At 42.1% G+C, this 18,970-nt stretch overlaps 1 protein-coding gene across 5 annotated transcripts in view; it reads right to left on the bottom strand.

The window, feature by feature from the left end:
* IFTAP (intraflagellar transport associated protein) overlaps nt 1-18,883 on the bottom strand; it is a 44,987-nt gene extending 26,104 nt beyond the window's left edge. For 2 of the 5 annotated variants that reach the window (XM_031050358.2, XM_031050361.2), the window contains exons 1-2: nt 18,807-18,883; nt 4,220-4,378 (exon numbers count right to left, since the gene is read on the bottom strand). In XM_031050358.2, the coding sequence (XP_030906218.1) occupies nt 4,220-4,331 (112 nt within the window). In that variant the 5' untranslated portion in view covers nt 4,332-4,378; nt 18,807-18,883. Of the gene's footprint in view, nt 1-4,025; nt 4,075-4,219; nt 4,379-4,793; nt 4,928-18,802 lie in introns of those variants that run through there. The other 3 variants (XM_031050360.2, XM_031050359.2, XM_031050362.2) reach the window with 3 other exon arrangements.
* Nucleotides 18,884-18,970: the final 87 nt, after the last annotated feature.

Here is an 18,970-nt window from a genome sequence, read left to right as displayed (position 1 = left end):
GATCCAGCACAACACATCAATAAAAAGCTCTGAATTGACACTGTTTTCCTATTTCATGCCCTGTTCAAATTCCCAGGGGATCATAAGAATCATAGAATAATTAGGGTTGGAAAGGACCTTAAGATCACCTACTTCCAACCACCCTGCCATGGGCAGGAACGCCTCACACTAGACCATGTTGCCCAAGGCTCTGTCTAACCCAGCCTTGAACATTGCCAGTGATAAAGCATTTATCACTTCTGTGGGCAACCTGTTCTAGTGCCTCACCACCCTTACATTAAAAAACTTCCTACTTATATCTAACCTAAACTTCCCCTGTTTAAGTTTGAAGCTGTTACCCTTTGTTCTATCACTACAGTTCCTGATGAAGAGTCCCTCTCTGGCAGTTCATTAATTATATTGAATTATCTAGTTGCTTTTATTGACAAATCCACTCATAGGAAAAAGGCTGCAAATTCTCTTTAGGTTAGCATTGTCCTACTGCTACATTTTTAAAATAAAAGCAAATTTGCTGTCATTTCTTATATAGTTTTCTGCAATGCTTATGCTGTTAAGACACACATTTGTAAAGTGCCCCCACTGACACATATACAGGAAGATGAAAGTTGTTGTTTTTCCTAAATGTGGTTAATGAAAAAAAAAGGAGGTAACTCCTGTCAAATGGACTGTGAACTAAACACGTTGCTCAGCCTTCACTGGGGAATTCAATTAGTCTAATAACAACCCAGAATACAGATTTTGCATGCCACCTGGAAGCAGAGACATGGTTGGCCACTTCCCAACTTCCTCTGCTTGACAGCTTGTTTGGCACAGGGGCATCAAAACAACTGCACTGAAGCTATGAAGTATATCTCCAAGGTTCAGTTTGCTTAGAGATGGGGCTGACCACCATCCTCAGGCTTCAAGGCATTGCCACACAGTGTGAGCTAACATCAGGAATGGACTGAATTTAATCTCAGTGGTCCCAGACCATGGGAAAAAAAAATTATCTAAACTTGGGTTTGGGTAAGAATTTTATTCATGGCAGCATTTTTCTATGCACCTGATTGATCCAGGATCCCGTATTTTTAGAAGTGGGAGAGTACTAATTTAAAATCTAAATGAAAAATTTGAAGCTTGGACAATTCTTTTTTCCCTTCTGGTAAAAGGTCAAATAAGATGTTTTATGCTCCAGGGAATTTCCCAATCTTCCTCTGAGTTTAGAAAAACAAACAGATGCTGCTTTCTAATTTTGGATATTATAGTTCTCTCCATCAGATTTTGAACACTCTTCCTAAGATTTAAAAGAGTCTCTTGCCCTGTATGGCAAGTGGGGATTCAATTTATTTCCATGAGATTTTCATCCAAAGTTGTTCTAGATAGTGTTTAGTTCTGAAGAGACCACACACTGAACTCATCTACATAAATCTGTGTCATAGATTCTTTGGTAAATCAAACTCTTCTAAGGCTTCTTCCCTATGAGGGTGAGGCACTGGCACAAGTTGCCTAGAGAATACGTGGCTGCTCCATCCCTGGCAGTGTTCAAGGCCAGGTTGGATGGGGTTTGGAGCAACCTGCTGTAGTGGAAGGTGTCCTTGCCTGTGGCAGAGCACTGAAACTGGATGAGCTTTAAGGTCCCTTTCAACCCAAACCAGACTGGGATTATATGATTCTTAACTGCACAGTCAAGAAATCTTTGACTCTTAAGATTTTTCTCTGGACTTAATAAAACATAGCAAATACCTCAAAGCAAGCACCAGTCACCTGTTCTATTATCATCTTAGTTTTATACTCAAAGATAAAAGAACAAGCTAACAAAACTAAATATTAACTGGGCAAATGCATAAGGGGGTTCAGTGATTCTAAAAGCAGCATATATGAATGTATTAAAACAAATGACTAATGAAATGATTCCTCTAACCAACATGTTTGCTTTGGATTTGCACAAGAGGTGGTTTGGGGTTTGTTTTTTTTCAAAATGCTGAAAACTTCTGCAAAACTTTACAATGAGCACAAAAGTTTCATTTCTGGACCTGGGCTCTAATCACTAAATTACATTCCAATGGGTTCACCAAGCCTTTCATCTGTCTATTAGTTTTGTTAATATTACCCTTTTGACAAAAAAAAAAAAAAAGAAAAAAAACCCCACACATACAAAAAAAAAAAAAACTACTTTGGATGCTCTAAGTAGAAAAACTAAGAGACTTACAGAATCTTAAATTAGCCCCAAGTGCCCATCCATTACAGAATCAATAAAAATGGTTCAAAAATTTCCAGTTATGGAATAAGTGCTTAGATACTTTCAAATATTATGCATTTAAGATATATAGGCCCTGTTTGTTGCAGTATATATAGTTTTTAAAAGCTGAGCTCAGAGTTTTTAAATTACACAGAAGTATGTTTATCTAGGTCACATGAGATATCACAGAAGTGAGGTAAAAGCCTTACTCTGGGATTTACTTGTCAATTAGCTTATGAATTCTCATTCTGTCACAGCAACAAGCATAGTTTAAAAAAGAGAATCATTAGGGGGTTTTAGGAATACTAAAATTAGGAAGATTAAACTCCTGTATCAAAGATAAAATTTTATGATTCAATTAATTTATATGGTATCTGTGTGCTATTTAAGCCATATACATATCACTAAACCAACTACACAGAATTTAGAAAGACCTTATTTTGACTGCAAATCTTGTTCTACTTGAGCTAAGACAGCATCTTTTCAAATAGCACAAGGAAGAACAGGAGTTAGCCAAAGATAATGTCACGTATTCAGACATAAAAAGACAACATTCTAAAAAAGCAATTTTCTTGATTAGGATATAAGAAATCCTTAAAAAGCCAATGGAAGTCAAGAATGCAAAAATTCAGTAATACTGTTTCCCTTATTTATAAGAACACAAGTATTTTGTCAGCAAAAGACCCTAAGGTCTAATAAACTGAGAATGTTATATTCTATAAAGTATTTTGCACTGTTCTGATCCTAAAATGCCTCATGCTTTAAGTGGAATTGCATGAGTCACTAGTTCATAATGCAAACCAGCATCTTGCAGTATTTTTTAAGGAAAATGAAGGTGGGAGGAAAACAAGCTGAGCTGTTTTGTTTATACCAGCATAGGAAACTGCATTTCTAAGTATTTGATTCAGCTGAAGCTCTAGCTTTCATGCAGTATTAGTGGCAGATGCTATAGTGACAACGAAAGTGACTGAAATACACGCTGAGGCTTTTTGCAAGTAGCATCATGATATGCAGCATATGTCTAAGATAGGAGCTATCTCCAGTGTATCCATCATACATAAAGAAGACCAGAACCTAATTTTCAGTCCTCTTGTCTCATCCCCCAGTGTCTCTTTTTCTCATCCCCCAGTGTCTCTTTTCTATTTTTTACAAAAGGTTGCCACAAGATTATTTCAATGGCAGCTTCAACTCCCCCAACCGCTTTTCTCAATGCCTGTGACTTGGCTCTTGCCTGAAGGGCAGGACACACTTCTGAGTGCCAGTCACTGGAGCATGCCACAGTGTCACAGTGCTACTGCAGTAGCAGAAGGGCATAATTTTTAATGTAAAGCCGGTGGTAAAGAGAACTGTGAGTCGTATATAGCCAGCATTTATTTTTATGGCACCTGACTTAACATGAACAAAAGAAATTAACCTGAGCTACAGAGTTTGGACCCAGCTCTAAACTGCCTGTAATTCAGCAATGCTCAGATCACTGTTAAACCTCACCTTTTATTTCAACTGCACAGCATGAGACCTTTTCAGACTGATCATCCTAACCTGATGTCCTGATGTGTCTTCATCCAAGTTATCTTCTAACTTGGCACATGCAACAGCAAAGCTCAGCAAGCTAGTCTTAGCAAACCTGTGAAAGTATCCAAATTGCATAGCCCTTATCTTAGGCCATCTGATACTATTAAGGACTTCCCTTAGACTCTTCTTCTTTTATGGAAACTTTTCTATCAAAACAACGCAGAACATACTTAGGAAAAGCCTATGTTTCCAAACAGTGTAAGAAAACTGTGGTTCACCACCCATAGAGACCTACCTTAGCAGTTTGTGAATCAAGGTAAGGAAGGTTATCCTTAGGGATCCCACTGATAGGAGAAACAAAAGTATCACAAGAATTTGCCTAAGGTCACAAAACAAGTGGGTAACAGAATGACACTAAATAGTACTGCTTCTTGTCTTGCCTTCATTTCTGGCTGTGATTTCTAATGGGAAATTTGGGAAGTTAAATACCTTTCAAAAGATAAGTGAATGTGTTTAGAAACTCTTCATATGACTGCTCATGGCTATTAATGAATTGATCAAGGATGCTGCTGCTGCTGTTCCACAGTTGTTCTCCCATCATCCACACCTTGACAGTTGAACATGTGTATCTGCTTTAGTAGGCTGTTTCTGCAACAGAAAGAAAAGAGCAGCATGCATCTGCAGGCAGAAAACAACTTAAGAGTACCTAACTCAAACAGATGAGCACCAGAATGTCCCCTTTTTATCCTCTCAATTGAAGTTCTGATCTTGCAAACATTTCCCCCAAAATTCAAGTGAACATAGTAATTTTAAGCACAAAGGGAGAGACTGATGCCTGAAATTTCTGTCCTTGGGAAGTATGAGCCACAGAAGTGCCAGATTCTCTAGGTGGTGCTCACTCCCTCTCATTTTCACAGAGTCATAGAATCACAGAATAGTTTGGGTTGGAAGGGAACTTTTAGCTCATCTTGTTCCAATGACATGCCACAGGCAGGAACACTTCCCACTAGACCAGGTTGCTTAAAGCCCCATCCAACCTGACATTTAGTCTTACAACACCTACCTTCTTTGCAGAAACTGTGCCAATAGTCACTTGCATGATGGATTTAACAATGGTGACACTCATACATTGAAAACTTGGACTGGATCCATCATTTTGCAGGTGCACTTCTCACTCCACCATCAAAGCCACTAAACCCAGATTTTGGAGGGCATGTTAAATCATGATGACACGTGTGTATGCTGAAACAGTACACAGAATAGGAAAGGTAGGATGGGACTGAGCAGCTACATAGGAAGGCAACGGACATTCTCAAGAGAGGAACAAATGCTGAGAGCTGAAGGAATCTCATAGAGGCTTCTCTGGACTTGGAAGCTCCACTGTCCGTGTCACACAGCAGTTTTCTAGCCTAACAAGAGCTCATCTCAGTCAACACTCTGGTAGGTTAAAGCCATTCCTCCTTGTCCTGTTCCTACAGGCCCCTCTCCTGGTTTCTTGTGGCCCCTTTAGACACTGGAAGCTGCTCTAAGGTCTCCCCTTAAGGAGCCTTCTCTTGTCCAGGCTGAACAAGCCCAGCTCTCTCAGCCTGGCTCCAGAGCAGAGCTGCTCCAGCCCTCACAGCATCTCTATGGCCTCCTCTGGACTTGCTCCAACAGCTCTACATTCCTCTTGTGTTGTTGCCCCAGAGCTGGACAGAGGGCTGCAGGCGGGGGTCTCCCCAGAGCACAGCAGAGGTGAAGAATCCCCTCCCTCAAGCTGCTGCTCACGTTCTGGGGACACAGCCCAGCACACAGGGGGGTTCTGGGCTCAAACACTCACTGCTGGGGCATGGGGAGCTTCTTGTTACCCAACACCTCTAAGTCCTTCTCAGCAGGGCTGCTCTCAATTCAGTCTCTACCCAGCCTGTATTTGTGCTTCAGATTGCCCAAATAGTTAATAATATTACTAAGTTTATACACATTGGACCAGACTATTAGAAGCAGAAAAACACAGGTGAGAGACACATATAACTGGCACATCTGACAATTTAATGAAAAAATTTGAATAACCATTTTGCACATCTAATAGAGATGCAAAAATACATTATACACTATATGTCTGATTTTCATATGTTCCTGTGTTGCTTCTCAGTTTACCACAGCATTAAGAAATGGCATTTGGGAATAAAAGCTTAATTTTTCAGCAAAACTACAAATCAAGAATGGCTGCCAACCTGATTTTAAAGTTAAGTAAGTCTGAACAAGAATTGTTCAGAGCCAAGCAGGAAAATAAAGTGATTTCTAATGTAAAACTCTAATGTCTTTGGATTGCCAGCTTGTAAAGAAGACTACTGTTCTGAAGATATAAAAACACATGCACATCCACATGACCTAAACTTTAAGCCTTTCAGCGTTTCACAAAAAAACCAATCAGTATTAACCTCTTGGTGAACTGACAAACAGAATGTCATTTATGTGCAGTTCTGGTGTCCTCAACATAAAAAGGACATGGAACTGTTAGAACAAGTCCAGAGGAGGCCACGAGGATGATCAGGGGACTGGAGCACCTCCCATATGAAGACAGGCTGAGAAAGTTGGAGCTGTTCAGCCTGGAGAAGAGAAGGCTGCGTGGAGACCTCATAGCAGCCTTCTAGTATCGGAAGGGGGCCTATGGGAATGCTGGGGAGGGACTATTCATTAGGGATAGGGATATTCAGTAGTGATAGGACAAGGAGTAACGGGTTCAAACTTAAACAGGAGAGGTTTAGATTGGATATAAGGAAGAAATTCTTTACTGTGAGGGTGGTGAGGTACTGGAATGGATTGCCCAGGGAGGTTGTGAATGCTCCATCCCTGGCAGTGTTCAAGACCAGGTTGGATGAAGCTCTGGGTGATATGGTTTAGTGTGGGGTGTCCCTGTCCATGGCAGGGGGGTTGGAACGAGATGATCTTAGGGTCCTTTCCAACCCTAACTGTTCTATGATTCTATGATTCTCAGAGTGTTTATGCAAATGGCAGTGGTTTTAGAAGGAAGCAGTGCCTTCTATTCCTCATTATTGTTCAGTTATTACAGTCTTTATTTGTGGTAAATTTCATTATATGAAGGACAGCAGTGATTTTTAAGGCTAGTGTCAAGGAGAAAAAAAAATCATATATTTAGTCAAGAAAATGATAATACAACCTTTTGTTCTTCTTTGGCTTCTGGTGTCTAGGCCCTCCAAGTCCTCTATAAACACTAATGAAATAAACTTAACAATAATCACATGAGGAACAGCAAACAAGTATTATTCCAAATAACAGATGAAAAAAACTGAGTCACCAGGAGTTTAAGAGACTTCAAAGCTAATTAGAGGAGGGCTGGCAGTAAAGCTTAGAGTTTTTGACTCCAAAATGTTCTAGGAAGCTTGAAAATCATCAGCCTGAGATTAAGCAAAATCTCAGGTGTTACCAAAATGCTCTAGCTCAATTCTTACTCTGCTGTGCAGCCTCTACTTCCTACTTAACAAAAGAAAACAATAAAAAAATAACAGAGAAAATTCCCTGGATATTCCAAGCATGGGAAAAGATTACTTCCTCAAGACTTTTTTTTTTTAAACAGAAAATGGACTTAAGTTTTACCCAAGTCAAAGCAGTAAATCCAGAGTAACTCTCCTAAAGCCAACATAGTTACTACAGGCATTACTATATGAAATTTGCTATGAACTATTTCAAAGGCTCAAATCTTGGGTTAAGAAATAAAAATAACTTGTAATTATTGCTACATTTCCTTATTTTTCCTCCTGGGAAAAAAAAAAAACCCAAAAACAAAAACAAAACCCCACAAACAACCAAACCATAAAATTGGAATGTGAGTTCACTGAAGCATAAAAATAATCCTAAACTGGAAATGGGAAAATCCTAAACTGGAAATCCCTCTATGTCATTCTGGCATCCATACTCCATTGCTTTTTATAAGAACTTCCTGCTCTGCTTCAAAAATCTAAAGCAGGAAATAGAATGCCAAATGGTCTAGAGAGATGCTAGTCCAACACAGCCCTGAAATCTTCCTTTCACAGCTGTTATTGACATCTACAGAATCATCTCCTCATGGAAAGGAAAAACAGACAGGTTCTAATGAAAGCCTAGGTTCTGTCAGAAGAACAGCATTCACTCAGAGAGACTGGCAGCTGGAACTACTTGTGTTCCCCCTGTTTTCAATTATTTTGAAGAACTGCAGGGTGCTGCTGCATCCTTTTAAATGAAAGTAAGCACAGAAGAAGGTATCTGGAGAACACTTACTATCCCTGAAACTGAACATACGCTTCAGGTAGGATAGATGGCATTAGGATGCAAGGCATTTGACACTGACCAGCACAAGATCCTTGTCTCTGAATGGAGAGGCATGGATTTGACAGATGGACCACCTGGTGATACTCAAAAGAGTTGTCAGCGGTTTCATGTCCAAGTAGAGAGCAGAAAAAATGGTATTACTCAGGTGTCGGTGTTGGGACCAGCATGGTTCAACATCTTTGCTGGTGACATGGGCAATGGGATTGAGTGCACCCTCAGCAAGTTCGCCAATGACACGAAGCTTTGTGATAGTCAACATGATAGAGGGAAGGCATGGGATTCAGAAGGACCTGGACAAGGTGGAGAAGTGGTACCATGTGAACCTCTGGAAGTTCAACAAGGCAAGTGCAAGGTCCTACGATTTGGGTCAGGACAATCCCAAGCACAAATACAGGCTTGGGGAGACTGGATGGAGCAGCTCTGAGCAGAGGACTTGGGGGTGTTGGGTGATGAGGAGCTCCCCATGACCCAGCAGTGTGAGCTTGAGGCCAGAAACCCCCCTGTGTGCTGGGCTGAGTCTCCAGAGCATGAGCAGCAGCTCAAGGGAGGGGATTCTCTAGTTCACGAAGCACCTCTGACATGGAGACAGGCTGAAAAAACTGGCCTTCTTCAGCCTGGAAAAGAGAAGACTCCAGGGAGACCTTAGAGCAGCTTCCAGTGCCTAAAGGGGACTACAAGAAATTTGGAGAGGGACTTCTGACAAGGGTGTGTAGGGACAGGAGAAGGGGGAATGGCTTTAATGTGACAGAGGTACGAGTTTAGGCAGAAGTTCTTCCCTTTGAAGGTGCGAGGCGCTGGTACTGGTTGCCTAAAAGAAGCTGTGGCTGCCCCATCCTGTCAGTGTTCAAGGCCAGGTTGGACAGGGGATGGAGAAAGCTGGTCTACTGGAAGGTGTCCCTGCCCATGGCAAAGGGCTGGAGGTACATGAGCTTTAACATCACTTCCAACCCAAACTATTCTATGGTTCTATGACTCAGTGATTCAGGGTACAACAGAGGTGTTCAGAAACTTATCTAAACCTATCAAGGTTTTTGAGTTTTTCCTTTTTACTTCACTTTGGTTTTCTGCTACTTGCCACCTATTTTATTCCTGAGCATCTCTTAAATGAACACCATACTTAGGTAAGCTGCAGAGAAGTCTGGTGATGTGAACAGCTGAAGCCAGGCTGACCAGAAGACTCTTATGTTTGCGAAAGATCTAACTGGTAGATTCTACATTAAGTAAAAGTTTTCAGCAACCGTCTAATTCCCAGCCTCAAGGCAACAACTTCCTTGAACTGTCATGAGAAAAAAAAAGGAAAAAAAGTACAGTAATTGAACTGGATACCATCACATCTCTATGAATGCAAGAAATTCACTGCTCTGCTAGAGAGTAACTAATCCTGACATCAAAACTCATCTTCTTTTTCCCAAAAGGCATCAAACTAACTTGGAGGTTTCAAAAAGGCAAGTAAGGCATGCTGGCTCTGGATGGTTTCAGAGTCAAATATCAGTAAGTAATGCATTCAAGCAACAACTGTACTTTCTTCTTGCATCTCTTGCTTTTCCATCCAAAATACCATAATGAGGTTTCTTGAGGAAATCATTCACTAAGCCTTGCTGATCATAAGCACACTGTGAAAAATCAGTTTTATTTCTCCAAATACAGTCTTCTTCCCAGCAGTTTAAGCCAAAGCAGAAATCTCTGCCTTGAATCACAAACACAGGTCAAGTGAGTATCAGCCTGATTTTAATTATACCCTTATTAGTTCTATTAAAAAATAAAAAATGTGGTGGAATATAGGCTTCCTGGTTCACGCTGCATTTTTGAGGACTTTATTTTGGTTAGTTTAAATGTAATATAGGCAGTGAAACTGAAATCAAGGTTATGAATTTTAAATGGAAAGAGCAATAAGCTCTCTACAAACTCATGAAAACCTGGCATAATTTTATTTTAAGGGGGCAAAAAACAACTTTACTAGTATTTCTGGCATAGGTTTAAGTCAGGTTTCCACACTATAAATTTGCTCTCCCAACAGATCACTCATAGTTTCATGGAAAATATAACCTGATACACCTGTGCTCTAGACTTTATAACCTATGTCTGCAAAAATAAGATTGAACACAAATACATTATTTTTACATCTTATACTCTGTTATCACTAGACAATGTCTGATCTTTTTCCTTATGGAGGTAACACAGTACCTACACTGGTCACAACTTCTTTTTCCAAAAGAATTTCATAGGACCATAGAATGGCTTGAGTTGGAAGGAATGTTAAAGCTCAAGGAGTTCCAACCTCCTGCCACAGGCAGGGACACCTTTCACTAGACCTGGTTGCACAAAGTCCCGTCCAGCCTGGCCTTGAACACTGCCAGGGATGGGGCAGCCACAGCTTCTATGGGCACCCTGTGCCAGTGCCTCAGCACCCTCACAGAGAAGGACTTCTTCCTAATACCTCATCACATCTCCCTCTGTTTGTGGTATAGCTAAACACAACTGTGGTCACTACCTTAACAAATATCCCAGGACGGCACTGTGAAAGTCGGCCTAGCAACCAGAGTGATTCTGGGAATTCTGCTCCCAGAAAGACACACTTTTGCGGTGGGACAGCAATTGAAGGTTACCCACTTTCCAGAAAACAGTCAACTGTTTCCTTCTTGTTCACACATCTGCAAAGCTACAGTTACAAAAGAAAGTCCTCCCTGCTCTACTACCCTGCCCTACTTTTCTGTCTCATCCTCCCCGCTCCTCACCACCTGCAGGGAGACAGAGCTCCTAGAGCAAACTCAACAGCAGCAAGCTCTGGCCACAAACAGATGTGGATCAACTGTACTAGGGAAACAAACTGAAAGACAACTACAGAGGAATAAAAACTTCCAGATGAGGTTCTTTGCAGTGTTTCTCAATTCAATGTGATGTGTAACAGCTAACCCTGTTTGCATCAACCTCATGTTTGCCACTGCCTTCAGAAGGACACTTTAAGGGCACACAATGCATCAGCAATTTGCATGGGTAGAAGCTGCATCTGCGGGCATGAGTGCATTACTGAGCCTTGGAGCCAACCTTGTCAATGGTTGAAAATATGTGCCTCTAGTGCTCAGCCTGCAAAAGCTTTTAAGGCACATATCACAGAATTGCAGAAATCACAGATTTGAGTTGGAAGGGACCTTAAAGCTCATCCAGTTCCAACCCTTCATGGACAGGGACAACTTTCACTAGATCAGACTGCTACAAGACCCATCCAGCTTGGCCTTGAACACTGCCAGGGATGGCGCAGCCACAGCTTCTATGGGCACCCTGTGCCAGCGTCTCAGCACCCTCACAGGGAAGAACTGCTGCCTAAGAGCTCATCTCGATATTCCCTCAGTCACATTAAAGCCACTGTCCCTTGTCCTGTCACTACAGATCCTTGTCAAAAGCTCCTCTCCAGGTTCTTGTAGCACCTTTAGGCACTGGAGCTGCTCTAAGGTCTCCCCTTAAGGAGCTTTCTCTTGTCCAAGCTGAACAAACCCAGCTCTCTCAGCCTGGCTCCAGAGCAGAGCTGTTCCAGCCCTTGCAGCATCTCTGTGGCCTCCTCTGGACTCGCTCCAACAGCTACATATCCCTCTCATATTGTTGTCCCAAGAGCTGGACGCAAGGCTGCGGGGGGGGGGGGGGGTGGAGGATGGGGGTGTCTCCCCAGAGAGCAGCAGAGGGGGAGAATCCCTTTCCTCAACCTGCTGCTCATGCTCTGGGGTTGCAACCCAGGACAAGGAGGGCGGTTCTGGGCTCCAGTACACACTGAAGCCAGGTCATGGAAAGCTTCTTATACATTCTCAACAAGCTCCTCATATATTCTCAACAAGCTTCTCATATATTCTCAACATACCTAAGTGTCATGGGTTCAGCAGTAGCTCATGCTCTGCCAGGGAGGAGGGAGAGATAGGGCGCCTGGTCTGGGCTAGTCGGGGAGGTATTCCATACCACAGCACGTCCTGCTCGGGGAGGGGACTGGAAGCTGGCAAGGAGGGGAGGGGTTAGCTCTCCCCTCCGGGCTGGGTGCGGAGAGGGAACTGGAAGCTGGCCAGGGGTGAGCTCTCGCTTCGGGGCTGGGCTCGTGTCGGCGGGTGGTATCGTATTCTCTCTCCCTGTTTATTTCCTCTAACATTGATTTATTAGTGGTAGTCATTTGTGTTATACCTTAATTGCTGGACTGATTTTACCTCAATCCGTGGGAGTTGTATTCCTCCGCCTCTCCTCCCCATCCCTCCGGGAGTGGGAAGGTGGGGGGGGGAGGGAAACAAAGGAGTGTGTGGACTTAAAACCACGACACTAAATCACAGAATCCCAAGGGTTGGAAGGGACCTCAAAAGATCATCTAGTCCAACCCCCCTGCAAGAGCAGGGTAACCTAGAGTACACCACACAGGAACTTGTGCAGGCGGGCCTTGAATATCTCCAATGTAGGAGACTCCACAACCCCCCTGGGCAACCTGTTCCAGTGCTCTGTCACTCTTACAGTAAAGAAGTTCTTCCTGATGTTCACGTGGAACCTCCTATGCTCCAGTTTACACCCATTGCCCCTTGTCCTACCATTGGATATCACTGAAAAAAGCCTAGCTCCATCATCCTGACACTCACCCTTTACATATCTGTAAACACTGATGAGGTCACCCCTCAGTCTCCTCCAAGCTAAAGAGACCCATCTCCCTCAGCCTCTCCTCATAAGGGAGGTGTTCCACTCCCTTCATCATCTTTGTGGCTCTACACTGGACTCTTTCAAGCAATTCCCTGTCCTTCTTGAACTGAGGGGCCCAGAACTGGACACAATATTCAAGATGCAGCCTCACCAAGGCAGAGTAGAGGGGGAGGAGAACCTCTCTTGCCCTACTAACCACACCCTTTCTAATGCATCCTAGGATGCCATTTGCCTTCTTGGCCACAAGGGCACATTGCTGGCATGGTCATTCTCCTATCCACCAGGACCCCCAGGTCCCTTTCCCCTTCACTCCTTTCCAGCAGGTCAACCCCCAGTCTGTACTAGTACATGGGGTTGTTCTTCCCCAGATGCAAGACTCTACACTTGCCCTTGTTGAATTTCATCAAGTTTCTTCCCGCTCAACTCAGGGCAGCTCCATCTAGTCTCCCAACCTTACGCTTGGCCTTGTTGAACGCCATGAGGTTTCATCATGTATGTGTAAGGGCTTTAACTACAAGCAAGCACATTGATTCTGTTTGATTTCAGTGTTATTATATCAGCCCCATATATGATCACAAGTATCTTTTAATGCATTTCCAATGGCTTGTCCCTTTAAAGACTATTTGGAGGCCACTGACAAGGATAAGTAATATTTTCTGTGCACCAAACACTCCTCCCAAACATGGCAGCCTGCAACGCAGTTATCCTGCATTTGATAGTCAAAGCACAGCTGGATTCAATCCACTATTTTAGGTGAGGCCTGCCCCTCACATGTTAAATACTGGTTACCGACGAGTTTACATGAGACATAAAATAGCAGACTGTGGGATGCTGGACTTCCTGTGCCATTTTTTCCATAGTTTTCAGTCTGTGCACCCTGGCTAAATATCCAGCATGTCTGCATACTGGCTGGCTAACCCTGCACAAATGAGTAAGGCAGCCTTCCCTTTCCCCGCTGTGCTGGAATGCGTTACTGCAGCCCACAGGGAGCAAGCTACATTCTAGCTCTGACACTACTGTGTTTTTCTGGCAAAAAATACACTGGAAAATCTGAATAAAAAAAAAACTTAATGCAATTTTGAATTATATGAAGAAGATGTAAACCACAAATTATTTTAAGTAATTACTTGCGGAAGAAGAAAATCAAGTGGAACAAAGCATTTCCACAGCAGTGAGAAATCTGCTGAAAACATATTACCTATGTCAGTGCTATTAAAAGAGAAATTATGAAGGAAAAGCCTACATACTCATTTTCACAAGTTCTCTCCCAAATAAATTTAGAATGCAAATCCTAGATGTTCTTGCTATGACCTGGACAGTTCCAAACACTATCTTTCTGCCTTGTACATACATTATTCTGAAGCTACTTGCTGCAGCTCCTCCAAAGCAGTTTGTCACTGACAGTTACAAAAGAGCAGTTTGTACATACCATGTCCTCCTCCAAAACCAACATGTTGTTGCCAAAAAACTTAATTTCTCCATCTTCTCAACCACAGTAATTACAAAAAGAATTTCTAAAGATAAGGTATGTCAACTGGCAAAATGAGAATAAAATTAATGTGAAATATTCAGTGAGACACAACTGTGGAGGGTGGACATTTTCCATAAACATTTATACCTCTTTTGCCAGTAGATCTTTTATCACAGACCCAAACAATGGTCAGAGTATAAATAAGAAGCACCTGAATAAGAAGCTGTCATATATCATCTAGGTGCTACTGAAGACAGAAATCAGTGTAATCTGAACACTCTTAAATCTGGGGCAAGTTCAGTTCTTCAGCACTCAGTTCTGCAGGGTAGTCTTTCATCCTTGTTTCAGTAGAGAAGTAATGCTACAGGGCACAGTGCCTTAGAGCTGCTGTATCTCAGATGAGAAACATTGTCTCTGCACTGCAGTTATTCAACGTCTTAAGGCAATTTTCACAAATATTTGGTATGTTTGCTTTGCTGTACTAATCAAATTCCATTTCAAGCTCTTTCTGTTTCTATTTCATAGCAGTTTCAAATGGGAGATGAGGTATTTCTAGAACACTGTGCAGCAGATGTTGTAACTGGGGAGTGGGTGAAGTAAGGCCAGGAAACAAAAGCAGGGAGCTATGAAGAGTGAATTGTTTTCCAGGTTTCTCTGTTTCCTTGCTGTGCTATGTTATGCAAATTGCCTATCCTCTGTGCCCCAGCACTGCTAGCAGCTGAAAGGATATGTTCCCAGAGGACTTCCCAGGAATCTAAGATTTTTTGTTGGAGAAAAGCACTGGGAAACTGATAAGAATGCCACAGAAGGGTGCAAAGTTTTATTAGTCTTTTAAGGTCTGATCAGAAGGCCACTGAAGGAGAAAAAGGACATTTCTAATGACCTCAGTGGACTTCCAGTCAGCCCTTGCTCAACAGGTTGCATATATTTGTCATTTCCTTTGCTTTGTTTCAATGTCACTACCCACCTGCAGTGGAGTATGCCTGGGAAAAGCAGTAGTACACCCATCAACAGGAGTTGGGTTTTTTTACTAGCTATTAAAATTATTTTATCTTTTCACCCAACGATTACATTTTTATATTACAACAGCACTGAAAAATCCCCAAAAGATTATGAGGTTGACAGTGTAAAAAATTAAACTATAATGCAGCAAATGCAGCATATGATGCATACATTTACAATCTAACTACCAGCGATCTACTGTCACTCTGATCTGGTTCTAGTGCAAAGAGATAAAACTTCTAGAGGCTGGTGGGTTTTTTGTTGTTCCATCTGAAGACAAAAGGAAAGAGGTAAAAAAAACCTGCCACAGCCAGTTAGTCACAGCAGACGGAGTTCTCAAGAGCACATCTGCAAATTCGGCAGATTCCCCTCCATCAGGCTGTGTCTCTGCCACAAGCTCCCTGTGCTGTTAGAGAAGATTGCTCAAAGTGCTCACATTTGAATCCAAATTACACAGAAAGATTTCGGAGGACACATATACCCCTATCTGCCAGGTAAGTTGAAGTTATTGTTTTGCCCAAAGCAAACTTACTTGATACACTTAGCAAATGTTCTCAGAAATACTATGTAAAGATTTCTTTCCCTAAGTCTGATTATGGAGGACTTCAAAACTCTGTGTCTGAATATTATTTTGATTGTGCATGATTTGGGTACAGCAGTTGCTTTTCAGGGATATGCTTTGTCACTTTTCAAAGGTCAGATCCTGCAGATCAGTAAAAGAAAAAATATATACATACACATATATAACATTGCAAATTTAATTTAATTTGCAAAATATATTTAATTCTACTGTAGATATCTGTGTTCAAGCCAAGTTAAAAATAACTGCAAACTAATGACAGAATTTAAAGGTCAGCAGTGAGCATTTCGCAAGTATGACTGTGCTATCCTGTAATCCGTTCTCTCAGTGTCCAAGCAGTGCTCTTCAAACACCTTATCCCTGTGTAAATGAATGTGGTTTGTGTTTACTACAGCTCATAAGATAAAATCATTCATTATTTGGTAGCATTCAGATTACTGTTAAATTACAATGAACATAGCATTTTTTTCATATTAGTAACAAATATTAAGATGAAAAATCCTTGGAGCTTCACCTTTTATAAAAATAACAAATATGATGAAGCATGACTCGAGTCACTTTAACTGGTAATTGTCTATGTAACTCCACCCTTCATTATTTATCCATCTTTGATTCTGATAGTGGCTTTTCCCCTCTATCTTAATTAATGCTAATCTGACTCCACAATGACATGGTTTTGAGCATAAAGCCATAAAAAAAAAAACTTTAATTTTTTTTGTTGTAAAGTTTAGATTTTCACCTTTTGGCCTCCTTGAAGCTGTTTAGGATCAGATGAGGAAACAGTGGTGTTGGAAGGTTAGAGGTGGAGGACAGCACAACGAAATATCAACCACACTGTATTAATACAGCAATTAGCATGAAACAACCTGGGAAGATAAAGCAATTCCAGCAAATGCCTAAGGAGCTACTCCTGTCAGAGAATCTAGGATAAACATTCACTTCTTTACTTCCTGAACTGCTTGCTTATGTAAAGTTCAAGAAATACTAAGGGATGGCAAGAAGGAAGTGTGTTTAAGTAAGTTTATTTAACCAGCAACTTCTGTGTATTTATCAATCCCACCATCATTTTCATGGGTCACTTCTCCACTGTCTAGTATACTCTGGACTGAGTACTGATCAAGATTTGGGAAATAGTTTGGGACATTGTGGACACTAATAATTGTCATATGTGGAGATTATTTATATATCTGTAAGAATATAAGATGAATGCCAGCATTCCAATTAAATTGCTGGGCATTTTTAATACTCTTGTTAGACCTTAAATATAAACCAGCAGTCAAATGTAGAATACTAGTATTACAAAACACAGAGCACTAATTTACATATGCACTTGTGGCATCTTCAGCATGAAGACACATATTACTTTTTCAAAAGATCTAGTAAAAACAAAGAAGCTAAATAATCACTCAGTATGAAAGAAAAGACAAAGGAAATCTAACTCAGCAAACCAAATTTAGTGCAAGATTCTCTAACAACACCATTTTTTAATGGTTTAAAAGAAACAAGCAGCAGACTCCTGTTTAGCATATCACCTGACAGTAAGTAACTGGGCAAATCTTTCTCCATGCAAATAATAAAAACAAAACCTGACATGTATACTGACAGAACTGTATTTTAGCACAGCAGTTTGCATATCAGCTTCTGGGCAGGCAGCACAGGAACATGGCACAACAGTTCCTGCTGTGCACAAGAACGTGCACTGATGGCAATTTTACATAGTCAGTGTCCTCAGCTTCCATGGTTTTACACCATACACTATGTTTTTCCACAGTCTTCAGGTTTTGATGTCACATATGTAGAATACATCGATCTTGCCTTAAAAAAGAAATACTATGTGCCCTGTTTTTTGTTGTTAGAGCAAAATGAAAAGCAGAAGCAAGGAAAATATGAATCCTACAGATTTCAAAACATGGAACTGTATTTTAAAACGTGAGGACTGTTAGGACTTATTGTTTTCAAATATTGTATTTGAAAGCTAGTGCATGCCTTTAAGTTCTAGGGATTTGGCAAAGGCTGGGAAAGTGAACTTCGACATTTACTAAAAGGCACACCTAAGGTGTCACCAAGGGACTGTGCCAATGAACTGGCCAATTGTTTCCCTCCCTTGCATCTGTGCTTTCCAAAGCTCTTCCACTGTTATTATCCAGGCTGACTACTATAAACTCTTTCAGATTTTGAACAAAGAGGTTAAAAAAGGTAAAAGATACCCTTTGAAACCTACTCATGAAAGCACAAGTGAACAGCAAACATCAATGATACAGAATTTATTTACACTCAAAACACCTGGCAGCATGAGTCCCAAGCAACAAATTCACTTCAAGCAGGCAGTTCAGCCTAAGTGTGCAAGATTCACCCCAGCGCCACAAGCTGCTGCTTCAAGATACCTATATGGTTAGAAATATAGTTAGCACTGACTGCTCTTACATGTCTTCAGTAAATTTTGGTACCTTCCTTGTAAAACTGCAAAACAACAGAATCCCAGACTGGTTTGTGTTGGAAGGGACCTTAAAGCTTATCCAGTTCCAACCCCCTGCTATGGGCAGGGACACCTTCCACCAGACCAGGTTGCTCCAAGCCCCACCCAACCTGGCCTTGAACACTGCCAGGGATGGGGCAGCCACAGCTTCTCTGGGCACCCTGTGCCAGCGCCTCAGCACCCTCACAGGGAAGAACTTCTGCCTAAGAGCTCATCTCAGTCTCCCCTCTGTCAGGTTAAAGCCATTGCCCCTTGTCCTGTCCCTACCTGCCCTTGTTCAAAGGCCCTCACCAGGTTTCCTGTAACCTTTTTAGGCACTGGAAGCTGCCCTAAGGTCTCCTGGAGTCTTCTCCAGGCTCAACAACAACGCCGGCTCCGTTCCCTTGCAGATCCTGGGCTGTCTGCAGATACGGCCTGCGGAGCCCAGACGGCCCCAGCGATCCTACTCAACTTTCCTCCCCGCCTTTCCTCCCCGCTTCCCCGGCAGCCTCGGGGAGAGAAAAGGGAAGGAAAAGAACCACCTTGAGTCACCAGTCCCACCGGATTTTTAATCTTTGTGCCCGGGAGCACACTCACCCACCTCCTCCAGCTCCGTTTCCTGAGGACCGCAGCCAGGCGACAGCTACAACTACCAGCCCCAGCAGGCCGCGGGACCGCCGTTTCCATGGCAGCGGGAGGGCGCGGAGCGGGGCGGTTCTCCGTCCCAGGGCCGCAAGACGGGCGGAGAGGCCGCAGGCTCTGCAG

Source organism: Melopsittacus undulatus, chromosome 8, assembly GCF_012275295.1.
Source record: "Melopsittacus undulatus isolate bMelUnd1 chromosome 8, bMelUnd1.mat.Z, whole genome shotgun sequence".
Taxonomy (NCBI): domain Eukaryota; kingdom Metazoa; phylum Chordata; class Aves; order Psittaciformes; family Psittaculidae; genus Melopsittacus; species Melopsittacus undulatus.
The sequence above is the reverse complement of the archived record's forward strand: the minus strand, read 5'-3'. Positions and strand labels throughout refer to the sequence as shown.